Raw genomic sequence first — 20,671 nt, 5'->3', positions numbered from 1 at the left:
CTCTCAGATGAGTCTTCATCATGTTCACATGTTACATTTTTGGCTTTGTGAGTTTTAGTCTGTTTTTTCTTACTTGGACAGTCACGCTTGATATGTCCTTCTTTCCCACACTTGTAACATCTCCACGAGCCGGATCTGTCAGCTCTCACTGCCTTGGAGTTAGCCTGCATATCACTACGAACTTGTGTTGACATTGCTGATGCGCCTCCAGACGCAGCACCACTGGACATAGCACCGCCATAGTTACCATCAGCAGACACTCGTTTTTGTTCTTCGTTTATTAATGCTTGCTGAACAAACTGCAGTGTTAAACTGTCCAACTTAGTTTCCAGTGCAGTAACAATTGTAGCATAGCTTGCTGGCAAGCTACCCAGCAATGTTACAATCTGGTCCTCCTCTTCAATCACCGCACCTATTGCCCCTAGCTGGTCAGTTAGCTCCTTCATTCGTTTCAAATGTTCAGTTATGTTTTCTCCTTCCTTCATTTCACATCTGAAGTATTTTTTCTTCAGAAACAGCTTGTTTGCAAGAGTGTCTCTCTCAAACTGTCCTTTTAGCGTGTCCCACGCTTCCTTAGGGGTCTTACAGCTTGTTATCAGGTACAACTGAGACGTACTCACATTCAGCACCAACACAGAAAATGCTTTTTCTTTCCGTTTTTCAAATTCTGCTCTTGCCTGTGCATTTGCTCCTTCTGCCACGTTGTCAGTCTCCATCACCATGCCCCATAGTCCTTTAGCTTTCATCAAATGTTCCATTTGAAATTTCCACGTTGCCCAGTTCTATGGCCCACTCAGCTTTTCAATAAACAGTTTTTCCTCCATTGTGAGTTCCACAACACTGTCTATTTCACACACAAAAAAAAAAATTGTGTAAAACTACCTCTTTTTTGCTTTAGCGAAGATCTGGGCCCATAACCTATTGAAGTTGCATGTGCTCTTTATTATATCCAACGAAGAAGAATGAACAAAGAAGAAGAATGAATAACAGAACTGTAGTGACACAACTACATGGCAATACAACAGTGACACCTATTGGCAAATTACTATATTACAACAATAATGCCACTAATAATATGCATAACATATTAAAGTGTCTTTGGGGTTTCATGTTTTCAACAAAATAAAACCAGAAAAATAGACAATTATGGCATCATTGACAGGCGACGCAATGACATTATGGATACTGTCCATTACACTAGTTAAAATTGCTTATTTCTCTGGATTTAAAAATCCTTCAAAATATTTGAGAGAATGTAAGTAAGTTAACAAAATACATAACACTGTTTTAAGTGTCTAACCTTTTACTTGTAGTCTCTTTATTGTCTTTAAGAAAAAAAAAAAGTGAGGTTGGTTAGTGGTCACAGTCGCTGTGCTGGTCGAGTGGAGGTTCTTCATAGAGGTCAGTGGGGAACAGTGTGTGACCTTGGCTGGGATTTGGCTGATGCTGCAGTGGTGTGTAGAGAGCTGGACTGTGGAGACCCTGTAGATGCTCTGGGTGCTGCTCATTTTGGATCAGGATCAGGACCGATCTGGATGAGTCTTGTGTTATGTACTGGATCAGAAACTACACTGAAGAACTGTGGATCATCAGGATGGAGCAAACATGACTGTACTCACTATTCTGATTCTGGAGTCATCTGTTCAGGTAAATAATTTAACTTGTTGTCCATGGACATAGTGACACAAACTGGGAGATTAAAGATAATGGATGATGATCAGACATGGATGTCAGTGTGTGATGCCGCCTTTGACCAGCAGGATGCAGAGGTTGTGTGTAGAGAGCTGGACTGTGGGGCTCCTGTACAGGTGCTGGGAGCAGCTGCTTTTGACAAAGGAGACACTCAGATGTGGACACAAGAGATTCAGTGCAATTTTGTTCATTATCGTCATCACACAAACAGAACTGCAGCAGTGACAACATTGTGGGACTGGTCTGCTCTAGTTCAGTATCAATATTCAGGGTCTTTTTTTTTTTTTTTTATTAAGTATAATTTTTTTTTGTCAACTGGATTATACTTTATTCCTATTCTCTCTCTTCTTTATTCAGGTTACACTGATCTCCGACTAGAAAATGGTTCAGACTCTTGTTCTGGTCGAGTTGAACGTCAGTACTTTCGTAAATGGGGCACAGTGTGTGATGCATGCTGGGATATGAGAGCTGCCAGTGTCCTCTGTAGACAGCTGAATTGTGGGATTGCTATGTCTGTTGTGGGATCAGACTGGTTTGGAGAGGGCAGTGGTGAAATCTGGGCTGATGTGTTTGATTGTGACGGGAATGAAACAAAAGTCTCAGAATGTTCCATCTCTTCATGGAGTCGAGCTGAATGTTCTCATAGACGAGATGTTGGAGTCATCTGCTCTAGTGAGAGGATTTTAATGAAAAATATATTATAAATTGCCATGCAACATCTTAATAAATTGCCACACCTTCTTCTTAGATTCCTCTCTGGCTCTTCATGATGGTCTGGTGCGGTTGTCTGGAGAGAGACAGTGTGAGGGGGAGGTGGAAGTTTTCATCCATCAGGTCTGGAGGAGAGTTCTGCTGGACTCCTGGAGTCTCTCTGAATCCTCTGTGGTCTGCAGACAGCTGGGCTGTGGCTCTGTGCTGAACTTCTACAGCTCCTCTTCATCCAGTCCTGAACACAGTCACGAGTGTGTGACAGGCTTCCAGTGCTCTGGGAGTGAAGCTCATCTGGGGAACTGCAGATCTCCACAAACTCTCAACTGCAGCTCCACACAACAGCTGTCAATCACCTGCCTTGGTGAGAAGAACAACATCTGGACAGATTCTTCAGTTGTTTGTGATCAATAAAGTGTTTTTCTTTCTCTGAATATCAGGTCGGGGGTCCATCAGGCTGGTGGGTTCTGGGGGAGACTGTGCAGGGAGGCTGGAGGTTTTTCACAATGGCTCATGGGGGACAGTGTGTGATGACTCCTGGGATATTAAAGATGCTCATGTGGTGTGCAGACAGCTGCAGTGTGGAGTGGCCCTCAGTAACCAGCAGGTACCAGCCTGGTTTGGTCCTGGTTCTGGACCCATATGGCTGGATGAGGTGGAGTGTAAGGGGAATGAGACGTCTCTGTGGAGCTGCTCTTCTCCAGGCTGGGGAAAACATGACTGTCAAACAAAGGAGGATGTAGGAGTTGTGTGCTCAGGTAAACAGTAAACGATAATTTAATAGTATTTCAATAACACATATACAGTATGGCACCGATGGTTAGCATTATCCATTGAATTGGCATTGTATGTTAAGAACACCATTAATCAACTGAGAATTTATTCTTATTCAGATGCTGTGTCATCATCCATCAAAAATAAAATAAAAAAGCGAACTGATTCTGCACATCAAATGTCATGATGCAGATGGAATGCTGTACTGCTTCCATATTGGTGCTGCAGCACAACACTGCTGAACACAGCATGATCAATAGTCTAATTCCCAGATGACTCAAATGAATTGGTTATTTTAGTGATAGATCCAGTGTCTGATCCTATAATGAATAAGAACATGAAGTTTACAACTGAAGCTTAAATCAGTCTACTTAATGACTGGATATTCATGTAACAAAGGGAAGCTAAAGATACACATTATACATTTGATCAATAGTTTTAATGACTGAAATATTTTTGCACATTTTTTGTTTATTGATAATATATTCAAATTTCCTCTAAAAAGACTGGAATTGTTGAAATTATCTTAAAATATTTTATCATTAATTATATCATTATTTGTTAATGGAACTGGAATTTTTGTTTTTCCAAAATAGACTCTCTCTTTCTCTCTCTCTCTCTCACACACACACACACACACACACACACAAACACACAAATAGTAATGATGGAATTGTTAAATTATTTTTTTATTCAGATTCCTAATTAACACACTGGAGGTTGATTTTCATTCTTTTCCATCTAGAGTTTAAAGAGATCAGGTTAACTGAGGGCTGTGAAGGGAATGTAGAGGTTTTCTACAATGGATCCTGGGGTAATGTGTGCTGGAACCACATGGACAGAGACACAGCGAGTCTGATCTGTCAAGAGCTGAACTGTGGAAGATCTGGCAGTGAACCCGGTAATTCAGAGAGACTTAAGTCTCGTAACTGGCTTGATAAACTTAAATGTCGACGACATGATTCCACTTTATGGCAGTTTCCATCATCACCCTGGGGTCAAAACTATTGTAATAACGATGAAGTGGCCAAGATCACCTGCTCAGGTAAGATGATATTTAACTTATTTATGATGGTTTGAAATTATCATGTTTTGTTTGTTTAAATATGATTATTTTATGTATTATATATAAAGTAAAATATCGTTGTTTTGTGATGTTTGCAAATATAATTTTTTTGTAATGTCAGAGGAGGAGAGTGATGAGTCTCCGCGGAGTCATCTGACATGTGCTATCTCATCATCTCCTCACCAGAGACAGTGTACAAGTAAGGTTATTATATGTTTGTATTTTATAAATTATTTACATATGCACAGATTTAAACTGTTAGAAAACAGGTTGTATCCTTATTGTTGTTAATGTTGTGCTGAAGCTGGTCTGTTCTGGTTGATGTGTGTTTTAGATCATGTTCCTCTCAGACTGAGTGGAGGGGACGGCCGGTGCTCTGGGAGGCTGGAGGTGTATCATAACGCTGTGTGGGGCTCAGTCTGTGATGATCACTGGGACATCAGCGACGCTCAGGTGGTCTGCAGGCAGCTGGGTTGTGGAGCAGCACTGAGGGCTGATGGGAATTCAGTCTTTGGTGCTGGTGAAGGTGTTGTGTGGATGAACAAAGTCGAGTGCAGAGGGAATGAGATTCACCTGTGGGACTGTCCTCTCTCCCTGAATAACCACACTGACTGCTCACACAAAGAGCATGCTGGACTCACCTGTGCAGGTCACAACAAACACTTAGGAATAATATTACTTTTTAGATTATTTTATGTATTTGTGATTTTGAATGTGTTTGTGTCTGTTTTGTCAGATATGTCACTGTCCACTACTCCTGCCACAACATCATCAGCTTCTTCTCCAGTTTCTCCTTCAGTGCGCTCAACATCAGTCTCTCCTTCACAAACTCCTCCACCAGAGTCTCCCTCAGTGCTTGTGATTGTTCTGGGAGTTGTGCTCTTACTGCTCTTAGTGCCACTGCTTATACTGATTCAGCAGAACAGAGTGATTAGGAGAGGTAGGAGAGATCCAGAGACTGTCATATTGTGTCTTATTCAGTGTGTGATCAGTCATGTGTTGTGAACTGACAGCAGGTTTGTCTGTCTTCACAGCTACCTCTAAGAGGAGACACAGGATGGCGACTGAGGCCGTTTATGAGGAGATTCAGCACAGACCCACAAATAGCTTCAATCTCTTCACTCAGAGGGGTGAGTAAGTGTCACTGTGTCAAAATTGTGGATATCCATATGGTAATCTTTTTATTCAGAGGGTGAGTGGAGTAAATCACAATAATTTATTTGTGGGACCTTGTTTGTGTCACCCGTAATGAAATTATATGGTTAGTGTTAAGTGAGCTAAAGGATATGGGGGTGGGGAGGGGGTTGTTTAATGGGCTGAGGGCTGATTTTGATTGCAAACTTGTTTCTGATTGTCCTATTACTTAATAACAGGAAGTGTTGTTTCTACTGAACATCAATCTGGATATGAAGATGCTGATGAGCTTCTTTCAGGTTAGAGGACTGAAATATAATAATGTTATCATTTACATACAGAAAAGTATGTGTATGTGTATTAAATTAATTCAAAACATCCATCTTAGCAGAGTTTAAATTCTATAAATCATTCAGTACATAAATTAGATAAGGTATTATTATTATTATAATTATCAATAATAATAATAATATCAATAATAATAATAATAATATTAATATATGTATATATTTTCTTTTTCAAAGCAGAATCTGTCGTAGAAGTTAAAACTGACTACTATAATGACACCACCTTTAAAAGTCCAACAGGTCAGTGACTTTAAAGGGGGGGGGGGGGGGGGTGAAATGCTATTTCATGCATACTGAGTTTTTTATACTGTTAAAGAGTTGGATTCCCATGCTAAACATGGACAAAGTTTCAAAAATTAAGTTGTACGTTTGAAGGAGTATTTTTGTTCCAAAAATACTCCTTCCGGTTTGTCACAAGTTTCGGAAAGTTTTTTTCGAGTATGGGTCTGTGTGACGTTAGATGGAGCGGAATTTCCTTTTATGGGTCCAAAGGGCACTTCTGCTGGAAGAGCGCGCGCTCCCGTAGTGCAGAGCACTGAGAGCAGAGACATTCACTGATCAGAGCGACAGCGAAATGTCACAAAAGAAGTGTGTTTTTGGTTGCGAGGGCAAGACAACCCTGCACAGATTACCAAAAAAAAAAAAAAAAAAACATTAAGGAACCAGTGGACGGAGTTTATTTTTACAGAGCATCGACGGAGTTGTGCAAGTGTTTTTGTTTGTTCCCTGCTTTTCGAAGATGCTTGTTTTACAAACAAGGCCCAGTTTGACGCCGGATTTGCGCATCGTTTATTTCTTAAGGATGATGCAATCACAACGAAAAAGGTTCACGATTGTATGTTGGAACCACAGACGGTGAGTAAAACTGCTTCAAATATCTCTGTGTTGTTAACTTAGCTATCGGCGCGTAAGCACATCAAGTAAACAACATGCGATGTTGTCATCAAACTGCACTTTTGCACATGTACACCTTAAAAAAAAAAAGACGACATAAAGTGGAACTAAGTCATTTTCCAAAACCGCTAAGCAAATATATACAGTTTCAATACATACCACACAGAGACGTCCTGCTGTAGTCGTTGCTGCTGCTGTTCTCGTTCAGTTTCAGCCTCTGGATCAGATTCTGGATCATAAATAAACGGCTGAATCTGACTGTTAGCCATGGTTTGTTTTGGATGATGTTTTTTTCCTCACGGTAATGTCACAGCTTCCAAACGCTCTCAACGCGAAAGCCTACTCGTGCTCGTGATTCTTTAGCTCCGCCCACATGTCACACCTCCAGCGGCTCGTGTTTTTCCGAAAAAATTCGGCACAGACTATTTTTCTCTTATAAATATAATAAAACTAAAGACTTTTTGGAGATATGAAGGATGCAGTACTACTGTATAGGTACTCAAGATTAACAGGAGATTGAGTGAAATTAACTGATTGCAGGGTTTCACTTAATTTATTTTCCAAATGAGTTTGTTTATATTCATGTTAAATAATTTAGTTAGTAGAGCAACAAATCACACCAGAGAATTATGATGATGATGATGATGATGATGATGATGATGATATTAATGCTGAACAGATACATTTATATTTAGTCATTTAGCAGATGCTTTTATCCAAATTGACTTACAAATGAGGACAGCAGAAGCAATCAAAACTAACAAAAGAGCAACAATCAGTGTTGGGAAAGTTCACTTTCTACATGAACTAGTTCAAAGTTCAATTCACAAATTTTAAAATGAACTAGTTCAGTTCATAGTTCAAACTACAAAATTTTGAACTAAGTTCACTAAGTTCCAAAAATGAACTAGTTCATAGTTCTTTTTTTCCATATGTTGCTGCGAGCTATTATTATATTTTCACAATTATTGCCACAGCCCATATAGAATCACAGACAGCAATTATTTTATCAGTTTTAACAATGAAGCTATGCGTCAGATTTCGTCAGATTTCATCTTCATATCCAATTTTGATTCCTTATCCAACCAGGGTTTACATTAGCATTGAGGGGACAGCATTTCCCCATTGTTGCTTTAATGCTTTGTCTCCCATTCTCGCCGACCTTGTCATAAACATCATAAAATTATTTTAAATGATCATACGCCCTCTTGCTACATGCTGCTGTCGCCTCCATGCTTTTTTTTGTGTTTTTGTTTTTGATGACGCGTCACGCATGCGGCGGACGGCGGTGTGACACTGCACCCAGCAAACATTGGTCCGACGGCGACGTCGTGTGGCCGGCCAAAAATAGTCGCGGTAGGACGGCATAAATCGGTAGAAATATGTATGGCAGAAGATTTCCTAAAAATGCATTCAGATATGTTTGTACACGTTTATAGTTATATGGGGTTTCATGTATAATTGTTTCTTTGACTTTTAGATACGTGTAGTTCAATATTTACCCGCGTTGTGAATCGGTTGTGAGAGGACGTCACCTAGTGACGTCATTTACACGTGCGTTACACGTCCATCATGACCCTCTGTGAAATCCTTGTGGAATATGCAAAAGCTGTGCTTAAACACCTTGATTAATACTGCAATATTTAATTAAAGTGCACCAAGTAGTTTTTAAGAGGTTTTAAAGAGGTTGTGAATAGACGTCCACTGACGTCTTTTACACGTCTATTCATGGTTTGTGAAAAGATGTCCAAGCAAGACTAGCAGGGAAAAAAAAATTATATACAAAGTAAATATATTCACTTTATCTTGTTTAAAAAAATTATAATCACAGAGAGCCCAGTGTGGTTAAGTGATTGCAAAGCAATGCTGCAATTTAGTCATTATTTCAACCTGTTTTATGTATTTGTTGTTATTATTTTTATTGAATCTATGCATATACATGTAAAACAGATATATATACCCGGTCACAATTTCGGTCTGAGTTGGATGTAATTGCCAAAACGGTGCTGCCAAGATGTAGACACAAAACATACTGATGTATTTCGTGATATTACAAAATCCCGCGATAGGATAGATTATCTCGCGAGATCTCGCTTTCTTCCGGAAGTTCCCTTCCGGAAGTTCCGGTACATCAAGCAGGCAACCACCACGAGGAGGAGAGGACTCGAAGAGGGCTCTTGGAGGGAGATTTGTCGATATAAATTACATAAAATCTACCGTGGGGTAAGTACATTTTGTATTATTTGATTAACGTGCTTGAGTTTTAGTTGTTTGACACGAAGGAACCGAGAGAAATGATGCCCACGTTGTCAACTGAAATTCACGGAGTATGGCTAAAATTAGCTAAAGTTAGAAGGCTAAAAGTTACTTATATTTATGTGATTTTTATTGGTACGCTTTAATTAATTATTCAGGGACATCACAGCCCTCCTGTCTTATCAGAAATGTCCTGTTCACTTTCTCACAGTTACACTGTGAGTGTTTCTCAAGGGCATCACATTAAAGCATAACACCTTTTGTATAATAAAAATAAAATCTAATGCTTGTTGATTACCTTTTTTTCCTAATGTTTCATTCATGATTTATTCATCTTGGTCCAAGTTTTTTTTTTTTTTGTTGTAGACCATAAAGATATTTTGAAAATAAGTGCATGTCATCTATCTCAAATGTTTTATTTTATTTATTTTAAAAATACATGTATTCTCTTCCCTCAGATGCTGTGAAGAGGTGGAGACTCTGAATGGGATGCAGCGATGGCAGAACACCTGAAGCTCGCTCCAGGAAGAGATGGGGGTGGAGGTTACAAGAAATGAGCCAAACAACTGTAATGTGTTTAAGGGATAGTTCACCCAAAAATGAAAATAGTCATAATTTTCTCACCCTCATGTTACGATTGTAATAATTTTTCCTACAGTGGCAGTTAATGGATTGTGAGATCTGCTTGGTTACAAACATTCTTCCAAATATCTTTGTGTTTATAAGACAACTGTGTAAGTCAATGACAAGATTAATAAAGAATTGATAAAAAGAAACCATCTTTTATATATGTTATAATATTATATGATTAATGTATTTAAAAAAAATGCAATTAATATTGATTTATATTATATATTAAAAACATTAATAAACACTGCAAATATAAATTTTTAACAATAATAATGGACTTTAAGATTGAGTATTTCAGCACTTTTTATTCAGTGATGACCCTCATTAAATCATATTTCTGATGAAAAAAATGGTAGGCCTGTAAACGTATTTCAGAAATCCAAAATGGATACAAAGATAACATTTGAAAAACAAATTTTTAAATATATTATCATCTTTTTTTCTTATTTGTCATTGTCCCAGTAAAGCAAACATGAAAACAATATGGTCAGAACACAGAAAGGTATACAGGTTTGAAACATGAGTTAGAGTAAATGAAAGAATTTTCCCTTTATATAATAATTCCGTATTTTGTAATTAGTATTTTATTTTGGTTAACAGATGCTAAACTGTTCAAAAACAATAAAATGTGCTAAATCAGAACATGCTTCTTTGTTTGCATATGTCCACAAATAATGTGTTATTGTTAGTGATGTACACGTGATTAAGATGTTTTATGGACGTTCATGTCTGACTGGACCGATCTTGTACTTCTGTCAAGATGTGTTAAACCTCAAGACATAATTGATTGCCTTGCACGATGTTACACAGTGGGTGTGTGATTATTTTATATGCAGGCTTTTATATACATACACTTAAACTATGCAGCAACGCATTTAAAAATCCAGAAGACAACGACGTCCAGAAATCGACGCATTTAGACGTCCAGGGACGTGCAGAAAAGACGTGCAGTTCACGTCTAGAAGACGTCAAAGACGTCGGTTCTACTTTCATTTTGGAACTATTTTTCAACCATGACGGGACGTCTCGGATGGACGTCTTTTCAACGGTCAAAAGACGTCCAAATGTTTGCTGGGTGGTGGCGGGTGTTGCCAGATTGGGTGCTTTTCCGCTACATATTAAGACCCGTTTACGGTGTGTTTTAGCCGGGTTTTCGCCTGGGAGGCTCTATAGAAATCTGGCACCCTATTGAACGAAGTTAACCTGAGAGAGCGTGCCGTTCACAGACACCAAAATGTACGAGTTAACAGTAGGCTAATGTTCATCAGGCATTAATAAAGCACGTTCAGTTCACGTTCGTCCAAAATATGAACGAGTTCATGAACTATCGTTCAATGAACGCGTTCAGGCACAACACTGGCAACAATATAGTGCAAATGACAAGTCTTGGTTAGCCTATAGGTTTAGCCTACACACACACACACACACACACACACACACACACACACACACACACACACACACACACATATATATATATATTATATATATATATATATATATATATATATATATATATATATATATATATATATATATATATAAAATACTTATTTTGTACATTAATGGATGCATTTATTTTTTCTTTCTTTTGATGTAGATGACATACCAGGAGACTATGATGATGTCATCATTGTACCACAGTTCTGCAATGATAAAGCAGGTCTATATTTTGAATTATACACTTCTACATGAGAAAAGTTTTTTTTTTTTTTTGCTTATGTTTTATGTTATTAATAGTAGCCACATTTATTTCAGAAGGTGTTCAGGAGGAGTATGATGATGTTAAGAATGTCAGGGAATATATGAGTGACTTTGGTATGTTATTAACACTTTTTGTTACTGAATAATTTTGGTTTGGTTTTTATATAAGCTTTATCAGTTTCTCTTATTCTAACAATTTCTGATGTCACAATAGTTAATTTAAATGGACCGCAAACATTTTGTTCATTATACTTTTTAAAGCATGCATTGCTAATACATGAATTTCCCCTTGTTTTCTAATAACAGACTATGATGATGTGGAGGACGATCCAGTAAAACAGGGATGGATTGAATAATTTAAACCACACCCACTGCCTCAAAGCAGCATTTAAGTGGCCTGCAGAGTTTAAGTGTTTAAGTTCTATATACTGTATTTTAGCTGCAATCCACCAATATTCTGTCACATTGTGTATCAAAATCTTCTAAATCAGTTTTAATTTCTGGAGGGAAAAAATGTGTGCTTTCATGGCCTTTTCCAAATGTATTACTGCATTTTACATTGAAACATTTCTGTCATGTATCCTTTGCGAGAAAAAAACAAACAAAAAACTATTCAACCATTTTCTATATAATTGTGATGAGTTCAGAATTTCTGCCTTTAAGCTGCTACCACCTCAATCTGTAACAGTTCACAGAATCTTCAACTTATGAAATTGTTACTTTTAAATGTAGACCCACTTGTGGTGGACTTTTATACTTTGCTAAAAGTCATTGGAATCTACTTAGCGTGAAGTCTACTTTTAAAAACATAAGCTCTGAGCAATTATCGGAAAAAGCATGTTGTTCACTTTATGTCCTGCTGAGGGGGTTTCTGACAGTCAAAAATACATGACATGCACTCTGAGCTGATGTAATTGTTTACAATAGTTTTTTAAACAGACCTTGTTTGCTAAATATTTTTGTCTTAGGTTTGCTTGCTATGTGATTCTTTTGAATAGATTATGTTTTCTAATAAAGAGTTAAAATCAGACTACTGTATGTGCATGGGCTTTTTTTTCTTATTTTAACGTGTACACAAAAAGCAAACATTCAGTATAATTTTGTGAAATAATGTTTCTTGTTATTCACAAATTGACTTTACTATGTCTCTCTTTCTAAGCATGTGATAAACACCCAGTGCTCCTCAAACCAGGGCTGTTGTCAGTGTTTGTCATCAGCAGTTAGTTATCAGTGCTTGTATCTCTTCACTGCAGGTGTCAGACTTTGATGCTGAATGTACACTTAAGTGTTTCCCACAATCAGTCTCATGACAGCTGGGGGACTTTGTCAGCGCTTTAACTTTTGCAGCTTTTCTGTCTCTCTGAGGTGGAGGAGGAGTCCTGTTCATCAGTATTGAGGTTATCTTCATGTATAAAAAGAAAGCTGAAAATTCCTCTGAAGAGAAGAGAAGTTTATCACTAAAACTGTTAGGTGATTGTGTATGTTAACTCTTGAAAGTTCACCCTGAGTGAGACAAGACGTTTATTTTTCTTCATAATCACTGAGAGCTAATGAGAAGTTGTAGAGCACAGGAAGATGAAGAGCTGTCTGGAGGTCCTTTTAATGTCCACAGTCATCACACTCACCACTGCAGGTCAGTGAATCTTCAGCTAACAGCTAAAGAGTTTCTGGAAAAATATTTGTAGGGTTCAGTGTTTAACTTACAGATTTCTAACTGGTGTTAAATATTTACTTTGTTACTTATGTACTTAAGCTCTGCTTTATTAGGTTTAGTTTGATTAACTTCACTGTAGCCTATCATGGGGCAGGGGTTTTTGGGTTGTAGTTTCTGCTCTGTACTTCCACTCCTTGTATTGGGTAAATTACTCAGTAAGAAAAAATAAATAAAGAAATAAGTAATATTTTAGGTGCTGCTTTTACTGTTTTTATTACAGCAGAAAAAAACTTTTTCAAAGATTTTTATTTTCTTTTTTACATTTTGTCCCACTTCATTTATCAGGTAATTTGAGAACATTAATTACCTGTGAATGTTTATGCAAAAGACGCTTGTGTCTGTTGTGTACAGGCAATGTGAGGTTGGTTGGTGGTATCAGTCCCTGTGCTGGTAGAGTGGAGGTTCTTCATGATGGTCAGTGGGGAACAGTGTGTGATGATAACTGGGATATGACTGATGCTGAAGTGGTATGTAGAGAGGTGGACTGTGAAAAACCTTTACGTGCAGTTGGTGATGCTCACTTTGGACAAGGATCAGGACCAGTCTGGATGGATGAAGTAACGTGTACTGGATTAGAGTCAACACTGAAGGAATGTAAATCAAAAGCATGGGATGACAATAACTGTAATCATAGTGAAGATGCTGGAGTCATCTGCAAAGGTCAAACTTTCCAATCTTCCTAAATGCTTTGACAGAGAGAAAAAACTGAACAATAGTTTAATGATTTAATAAAATAGTTATGTTGATATTTATCTCTGTCATGTAAACACACAGGTCGCCGCCCCAGACTCGTTAATGGATCTCATCTTTGTGCTGGGAGGTTAGAGATACTTCAGATCAAGACGTGGATTTCAGTATGTGACCGTGCCTTTGACCAGCAGGATGCAGAGGTTGTGTGTAGAGAGCTGGACTGTGGGGCTCCTGTACAGGTGCTGGGAGCAGCTGCTTTTGGCAAAGGGGATGCTAAGATTTGGAAACAAGAGATTCAGTGCAGAGGAGATGAATCACACATTGAATTATGTTCTACATCCAGCTCTTCACATAAACACTGTTCCCATGGAAATGCTGTAGGATTAATATGCACTGGTTGAGTAATATTTGACATTTCTTTACATGTAATATACAGTATACAGAAAAAAATATCTATTCTCTTTTCCAAAGAAGAGTAAGTCTAAAACTTTTATGTTTTGTTTTTGTTTCACTAACTTTTGTCTAGGTTACACTGATCTCAGACTGGAAAACGGTCCTGACATCTGTTGTGGTCGAGTCGAACGTCAGTACTTCAGTAAATGGGGCACAGTGTGTGATGCATGCTGGGATATGAGAGCTGCCAGTGTCCTCTGTAGACAGCTGAATTGTGGGATTGCTGTGTCTGTTGTGGGATCAGACTGGTTTGGAGAGGGAAGTGGTGAAATCTGGGCTGATGTGTTTAATTGTGACGGGAATGAAACAAAACTCTCAGAATGTTCCATCTCTTCATGGAGTCGAGCTGAATGTTCTCATAGTGGAGATGTTGGAGTCATCTGCTCTAGTGAGAGGATTTTAATGTAAAATATATTATAGATGACCATGCAATATCTTAATAAAATGCCACATCTTCTCCTCAGATTCCTCTCTGGCTCTTCATGATGGTCTGGCGCGGTTGTCTGGAGAGAGACAGTGTGAGGGGGAGGTGGAAGTTTTCATTCATCAGGTCTGGAGGAGAGTTCTGCTGGACTCCTGGAGTCTCTCTGATTCCTCTGTGGTCTGCAGACAGCTGGGCTGTGGCTCTGTGCTGAACTTCTACAGCTCCTCTTCATCCAGTCCTGAACACAGTCACGAGTGTGTGACAGGCTTCCAGTGCTCTGGGAGTGAAGCTCATCTGGGGAACTGCAGCTCTCCACAAACTCTCAACTGCAGCTCCACACAACAGCTGTCAATCACCTGCCTTGGTGAGAAGAACAACATCTGGACAGATTCTTCAGTTGTTTGTGATCAATAAAGTGTTTTTCTGTCTCTGAATAACAGGTCGGGGGTCCATCAGGCTGGTGGGTTCTGGGGGGGACTGTGCAGGGAGGCTGGAGGTTTTTCACAGCGGCTCATGGGGGACAGTGTGTGATGACTCCTGGGACATTAAAGATGCTCATGTGGTGTGCAGACAGCTGCAGTGTGGAGTGGCCCTCAGTAACCAGCAGGTACCAGCCTGGTTTGGTCCTGGTTCTGGACCCATATGGCTGGATGAGGTGGAGTGTGAGGGGAATGAGACGTCCCTGTGGAGCTGCTCTTCTCTAGGCTGGGGAAAACATGACTGCATACACAAGGAGGACGTAGGAGTCATGTGCTCAGGTAAAGTCTCACAAATTTTAGCAACAACAATTGCCAGCAGCTGCTACTTTCATTATCTAAAAAAAAAAAAAAAAAAAAAAATATATATATATATATATATATATATATATATATATGGGGGGGGTCTTGGGGGGTTAAAATATATATATATCCGGGATAAAGATCAAAAAAATTTTTTATCATTAATTTAATTATCATTATAAAAATAAAAATATTTCAGAAATTAATTAAAATATATTGTATTTTAAATGTGACGCAAATATATATATTTTTTTCTACAAAAGCAACAGTGTTTGCAACAGCAAGACCACTTTAGCCTGTAAACTAAAATAAATGTAAAAATACCGATGCCAATAAAAAATGCATAATATACCTGACATCAAAGTGCAGTGTGAAGGATATGAATAACAAATGTAGCCTGTCATTTGTTTACATTGCAAAGGTGTTCAATTTTAGACAACTACAACAGTAATAATAATATTAATCACTATATTCCAGTTTATCAGTTTTTTTATGTTTTGTATCAATATTTAAGGTGGACTTATTGATTAGGTGTAAGAGTAGTAGTGATGGTTAAAGTAATAGATTAATGCTGAAAAAGTAAATTGAGCCTTGTTCCTAGATGGACAGAGAGTGGAAAGTAATAGATCAGATGAGGAGATGGAGATAGAGGAAGAAAAAGAGGGAAATGTATAGGCACAAGTGACAGAAAGAGCAGGTAACAGCAAGCCAGGAGACAGAGGCTGGTGAGAAAGAGGAAAATGTAGGCACAAGTGTTTTCTATAGTTTTTACTATAACCGCTGTGCTTAATTATTCTGTAGAACACAGAAGAAAAATCCGTCAGGTTGGGACAATTTAAGACATTTCAGTTTCTAATCCCAGAGCTATTATTATTTTAAACTTAAAATTGTCTTCTCTATTGTTTATTTTTCAAAACTGCATCAAAGCATTTGCTGCTGTATCAATACATAATCATCTATTTCGATACGCGAATCAGCAAGGAATGCATCACAATATATTGCTATATTGATATTTTAAACATCACCTTTTAAAGCCTTGTTCCATTTGCCCCTTTTATACTTTGAGCACCTGCCCCTCCAAAGGTCTCTGCACGGCCCTGCTCAGAGGGAGTGTCAGCCAGTTTAAAAAAGTTAACCGCTTAAGTCTTTTGTGGATTAATTCTTATCGGAGACGCGAACCGTTTAAAATGATTCAGTTCGATTTGGTGAACTGGTTCAAGAAGATCCGGTTACATCGAGTGATTCGTTCGCGAACCGGATATCATTGAACTGTTGTGTTTTGAACTTGCTCACAACAGACACGGAAGAGAAGACAATGTTGAATAAAGTTGTATTTTTTGCTATTTTTGGACCAAAATGTATTTTCGATGCTTCAACAAATTCTAACTGACCCTCTTATGTCACATGGACTACTTTGAGGATGTTTTTTTTACCTTTCTGGACATGGACAGTATACCGTACACACACTTTCAATTGAGGGACTGAGAGCTCTCGGACTAAATCTAAAATATCTTAAACTGTGTTCCGAAGATGAACGGAGGTCTTACGGTTTGGAACGACATGAGGGTGAGTTATTAATGACATAATTAAAAATTTTCGGAGAACCAACCCTTTAAAGTTTGAGCATATTGTTTGCAAACTGCAATTGATTAATTATTTAAAAACAAAGTAGTTGATATGCTGTGTTGTTTTTGTTGTTCAGTAGCAGTAATATGCAGTTATTAGCCGTGTCCACTGTATTTTTTTGTTGGTTTTCATGAAACCCCCCTTGAAATGACCAGGACCCCCCATTGCCCCCCCAATCAAAATTGTCTGGAGCCACCACTGTATATATATATATTTATACAGTACAGACCAAAAGTTTGGAAACATTACTATTTTTAATGTTTTTGAAACATTGTTCTTTTGCTCATCAAGCCTGCATTTATTTGATCAAAAATACAGAAAAAAAAATGTAATATTGTGATATATTATTACAATTTAAAATAAGGGTTTTAAATTTATTATACTTTAAATTATCATTTATTTCTGTGATGCAAAGCTGAATTTTTAGGATCATTATCACATGATCCTTTAGAAATCATTCTAATATGATGATTCATTATCAAAGTTGGAAACAGTTCTGCTGCTTAATATTTTTTCAGATCATGTGATACTTTTTTAGGATACTTTGATGAATAAAAAGAAAAAAAAATATAAATATTTTGTAATAACAATATAACCTACTGGTTAGTAATTTGGGGTCAGTAATTTTTTTTCTTTCTTTTTTTAAAATAAAATCAATACTTTTATTCAGCAAGGATGTGTTAAATTGATAAAAAGTGATAGTAAAGCAAATATAATATTAGAATATATATTATAATTTTTATAAATGCAGTTATTTTTAACCTTTTATTAATCAAATATATTAGACAGCAGAACTGTTTCCCACACTCATAATAAATCAGAATATTAGAATGATTTCTAAAGGATCATGTGATAGACTGGATGGCTGCTACATGTGACACTGAAGGCTGGAGTAATGATGCTGAAAATTCAGCTTTGCATCACAGGAATAAATTATTTTTTAAGTATATTCAAATAGAAAACTATTATTTTAAGTTGTAATAATATTTCACAATATTAGTGTTTTTTTCTGTATTTTTGATCAAATAAATGCAGGCTTGATGAGCAGAAGAAACTTCTTTCAAAAACATTAAAAATAGTAATGTACCCAAACTTTTGGTCTGTACTGTATATACTGTATATATATACATATATATATATATATATATATATATATATATATATATATACAACATATACAGTACAGACCAAAAGTTTGGACACACCTTCTCATTCAAAGAGTTTTCTTTATTTTCATGATTATGAAAATTGTAGATTCACACTGAGGGCTTCAAAACTATGAATTAACACATGTGGAATTATATATGTAATTATATACATAACAAAAAAGTGTGAAACAACTGAAAATATGTCATATTGTAGGTTCTTCAAAGTAGCCACCTTTTGCTTTGATTACTACTTTGCACACTCTTGGCATTCTCTTGATGAGCTTGTCAAGACTTCTTCAAGAGGTAGTCACCTGAAATGGTCTTCCAACAGTCTTGAAGGAGTTCCCAGAGAGATGCTTAGCACTTGTTGGCCCTTTTGCCTTCTGTCTGTAGTCCAGCTCACCCCAAAACCATCTCGATTGGGTTCAGGTCCGGTGACTGTGGTGGCCAGGTCATCTGGCGCAGCACCTCATCACTCTCCTTCTTGGTCAAATAGCCCTTGATGCCTTCAGTGTGACTCTACAATTGTCATAGTCATGAAAATAAAGAAAACTCTTTGAATGAGAAGGTGTGTCCAAACTTTTGGTCTGTACTGTATATAGTCACATTTAGAATCAAATCATTTCAGTGTACAAGTATTTACAAAATTAAAAATTACTGAATTAAATGCAATTACTGAATTAAATCTTTTATCTAGAGTTTAAAGAGATAAGGTTAACCGAGGGATGTGAAGGGAATCTGGAGGTTTTCTACAATGGATCCTGGGGTAATGTGTGCTGGAACCAGATGGACAGAGACACAGCGAGTCTGATCTGTCAAGAGCTGAACTGTGGAAGATCTGGCAGTGAACCCAGTTATTCAAAGGGGCTTAGATCTACTCCTAATTGGTTAGATTATCTTATATGTCGAAAAGATGTCAAAACTTTGTGGCAGTGTCCATCTTTACCCTGGGGCCAGAACAGCTGTTATGAAAATGAGGTGGCCAATATCATTTGCTCTGGTAAGAATTAATTTAATGATTAAAAATGCATTTCTTTCTTTTCCTTCCTTTTTTTTAACAGTAAATCAAAATCATGAATACGTTAGTGTTTGTTATGTAGTTTTCATGAAAGTTTAGTTTCCATCTTAATCAGAGGTTTGTTGGGTCTTGCATGTTATAATCACAGAGAAAGCGAGTCCTGAGTCTCCTCAGAGTCTTCTGACATGTTCAGCATCTCCTCACCAGAGACAGTGTTCAAGTGAGTAGGTTTTATTTTAGTAATGAAAGCAATAATAAATCAATGCCTAATAGCTTTTTTCTTCACTATATAGTTGTGAATTGTCTGGCTGGTAAGTGATAACTGATAAGTCTCTACGTTTATTTCAGACCATCTTCCTCTCAGACTGAGTGGAGGGGACGGCCGGTGCTCTGGGAGGCTGGAGGTGTATCATAACGCTGTGTGGGGCTCAGTCTGTGATGATCAGTGGGACATCAGCGATGCTCAGGTGGTCTGCAGGCAGCTGGGTTGTGGAGCAGCACTGAGGGCTGATAGGAATTCAGTCTTTGGTGCTGGTAAAGGGGTTGTGTGGATGAACAAAGTCGAGTGCAGAGGGAATGAGATTCACCTGTGGGACTGTCCTCTCTCCCTGAATAACCACACTGACTGCTCCCACAAAGAGCATGCTGGACTCACCTGTGCAGGTCACTACAAAACACTGAGGAATAATATTAATTTTATATCATTTTATGTATTCATAATATGTAATATGTTTGTTTCTGTTTTGGCAGATTTATCAGATGTGTCAGTGTCCACTACTCCTGCCACAACATCGTCAGCTTCTCCTCCAGTTTCTCCTTCTGTGCGCTCAACATCAGTCTCTCCTCCACAAACTCCTCCACCAGTGTCTTCCCCAGTGCTTGTGATTGTTCTGGGAGTTGTGCTCTTACTGCTCTTAGTGCCACTGCTTATACTGATTCAGCAGAACAGAGTGATGAGGAGAGGTAGGAGAGATCCAGAGACTGTCATATTGTGTCTTATTCAGTGTGTGATCAGTCATGTGTTGTGAACTGACAGCAGGTTTGTCTGTCTACACTCACAGCTCTCTCTCAGTGGAGACACAGGACGAAGACCGAGGCCGTTTATGAGGAAATTTATCACAGACACAATCACTTCACTCAGAGGGGTGAGGCTCCTGAAATGATCACCTTTATTATTAATATGAACATTTTTCATATTGTAGTTGTGAATTTATAATTGAATTTTTACAGTTAAAGTTAAAGATATGTTAATCCTGATAGGCTTCCTGCTTTTAACCACAGAATCCAGCAGTGGAAACCACATTGCTGTGTTTGTGTAAAAAAAAAAAGTTTGCGCAAGCTGCAGTCAGTGTGAGAGCACACAGGTGTTAGTCTGAGGGTGAGGTCTAAACAAGTGTAGATATCCAAATCAGTGTTTCTGAACTCTAACTTCACTAAAAACTTCACCTAAAAATTAAAATACTCACCCTCAGGCCATCCAAAATGTAAATGACTTTGTTTCTTCATTGGAAAAGATTTGGAGAAATTTAGCATTAGATCATTTGTTCACCAACTGTGTTCTCTGCAGTGTCTGGGTGCCATCAGAATAAGAGTCAAACCAGCTGATAAACCACA

General features: G+C 37.8%; 1 protein-coding gene across 1 annotated transcript; it reads left to right on the top strand.

Annotated features, from left to right (window-relative positions):
- Nucleotides 1-720: 720 nt before the first annotated feature.
- Nucleotides 721-20,376, top strand: LOC113083326 (antigen WC1.1-like). The gene is made up of 15 exons (XM_026254479.1): nt 721-730; nt 1,333-1,551; nt 2,050-2,279; nt 2,855-3,158; nt 4,659-5,143; nt 5,275-5,374; nt 13,271-13,386; nt 13,816-14,005; nt 14,136-14,332; nt 14,527-14,578; nt 14,927-15,244; nt 18,737-18,801; nt 19,444-20,006; nt 20,141-20,202; nt 20,318-20,376. The coding sequence occupies exons 1-15, from the start codon at nt 721-723 to the stop codon at nt 20,374-20,376; spliced, it is 2,970 nt and encodes a 989-aa protein (XP_026110264.1).
- The last annotated feature ends 295 nt before the right edge of the window (nt 20,377-20,671 follow it).

The sequence above is a fragment of the Carassius auratus genome, unplaced genomic scaffold (assembly GCF_003368295.1).
Source record: "Carassius auratus strain Wakin unplaced genomic scaffold, ASM336829v1 scaf_tig00037770, whole genome shotgun sequence".
Lineage (NCBI taxonomy): Eukaryota > Metazoa > Chordata > Actinopteri > Cypriniformes > Cyprinidae > Carassius > Carassius auratus.
This window is presented reverse-complemented; position numbering and strand designations above follow the sequence as displayed.

Bases quoted from the DNA above. Each gene is read 5' to 3' on its own strand.
- LOC113083326 (XM_026254479.1), top strand. The intron at 5,144-5,274 runs CTTATACTGATT...CTGTCTTCACAG, and splicing joins TACTGCTCTTAGTGCCACTG to CTACCTCTAAGAGGAGACAC. The intron at 20,007-20,140 runs AGTGATGAGGAG...GTGGAGACACAG, and splicing joins ATACTGATTCAGCAGAACAG to GACGAAGACCGAGGCCGTTT.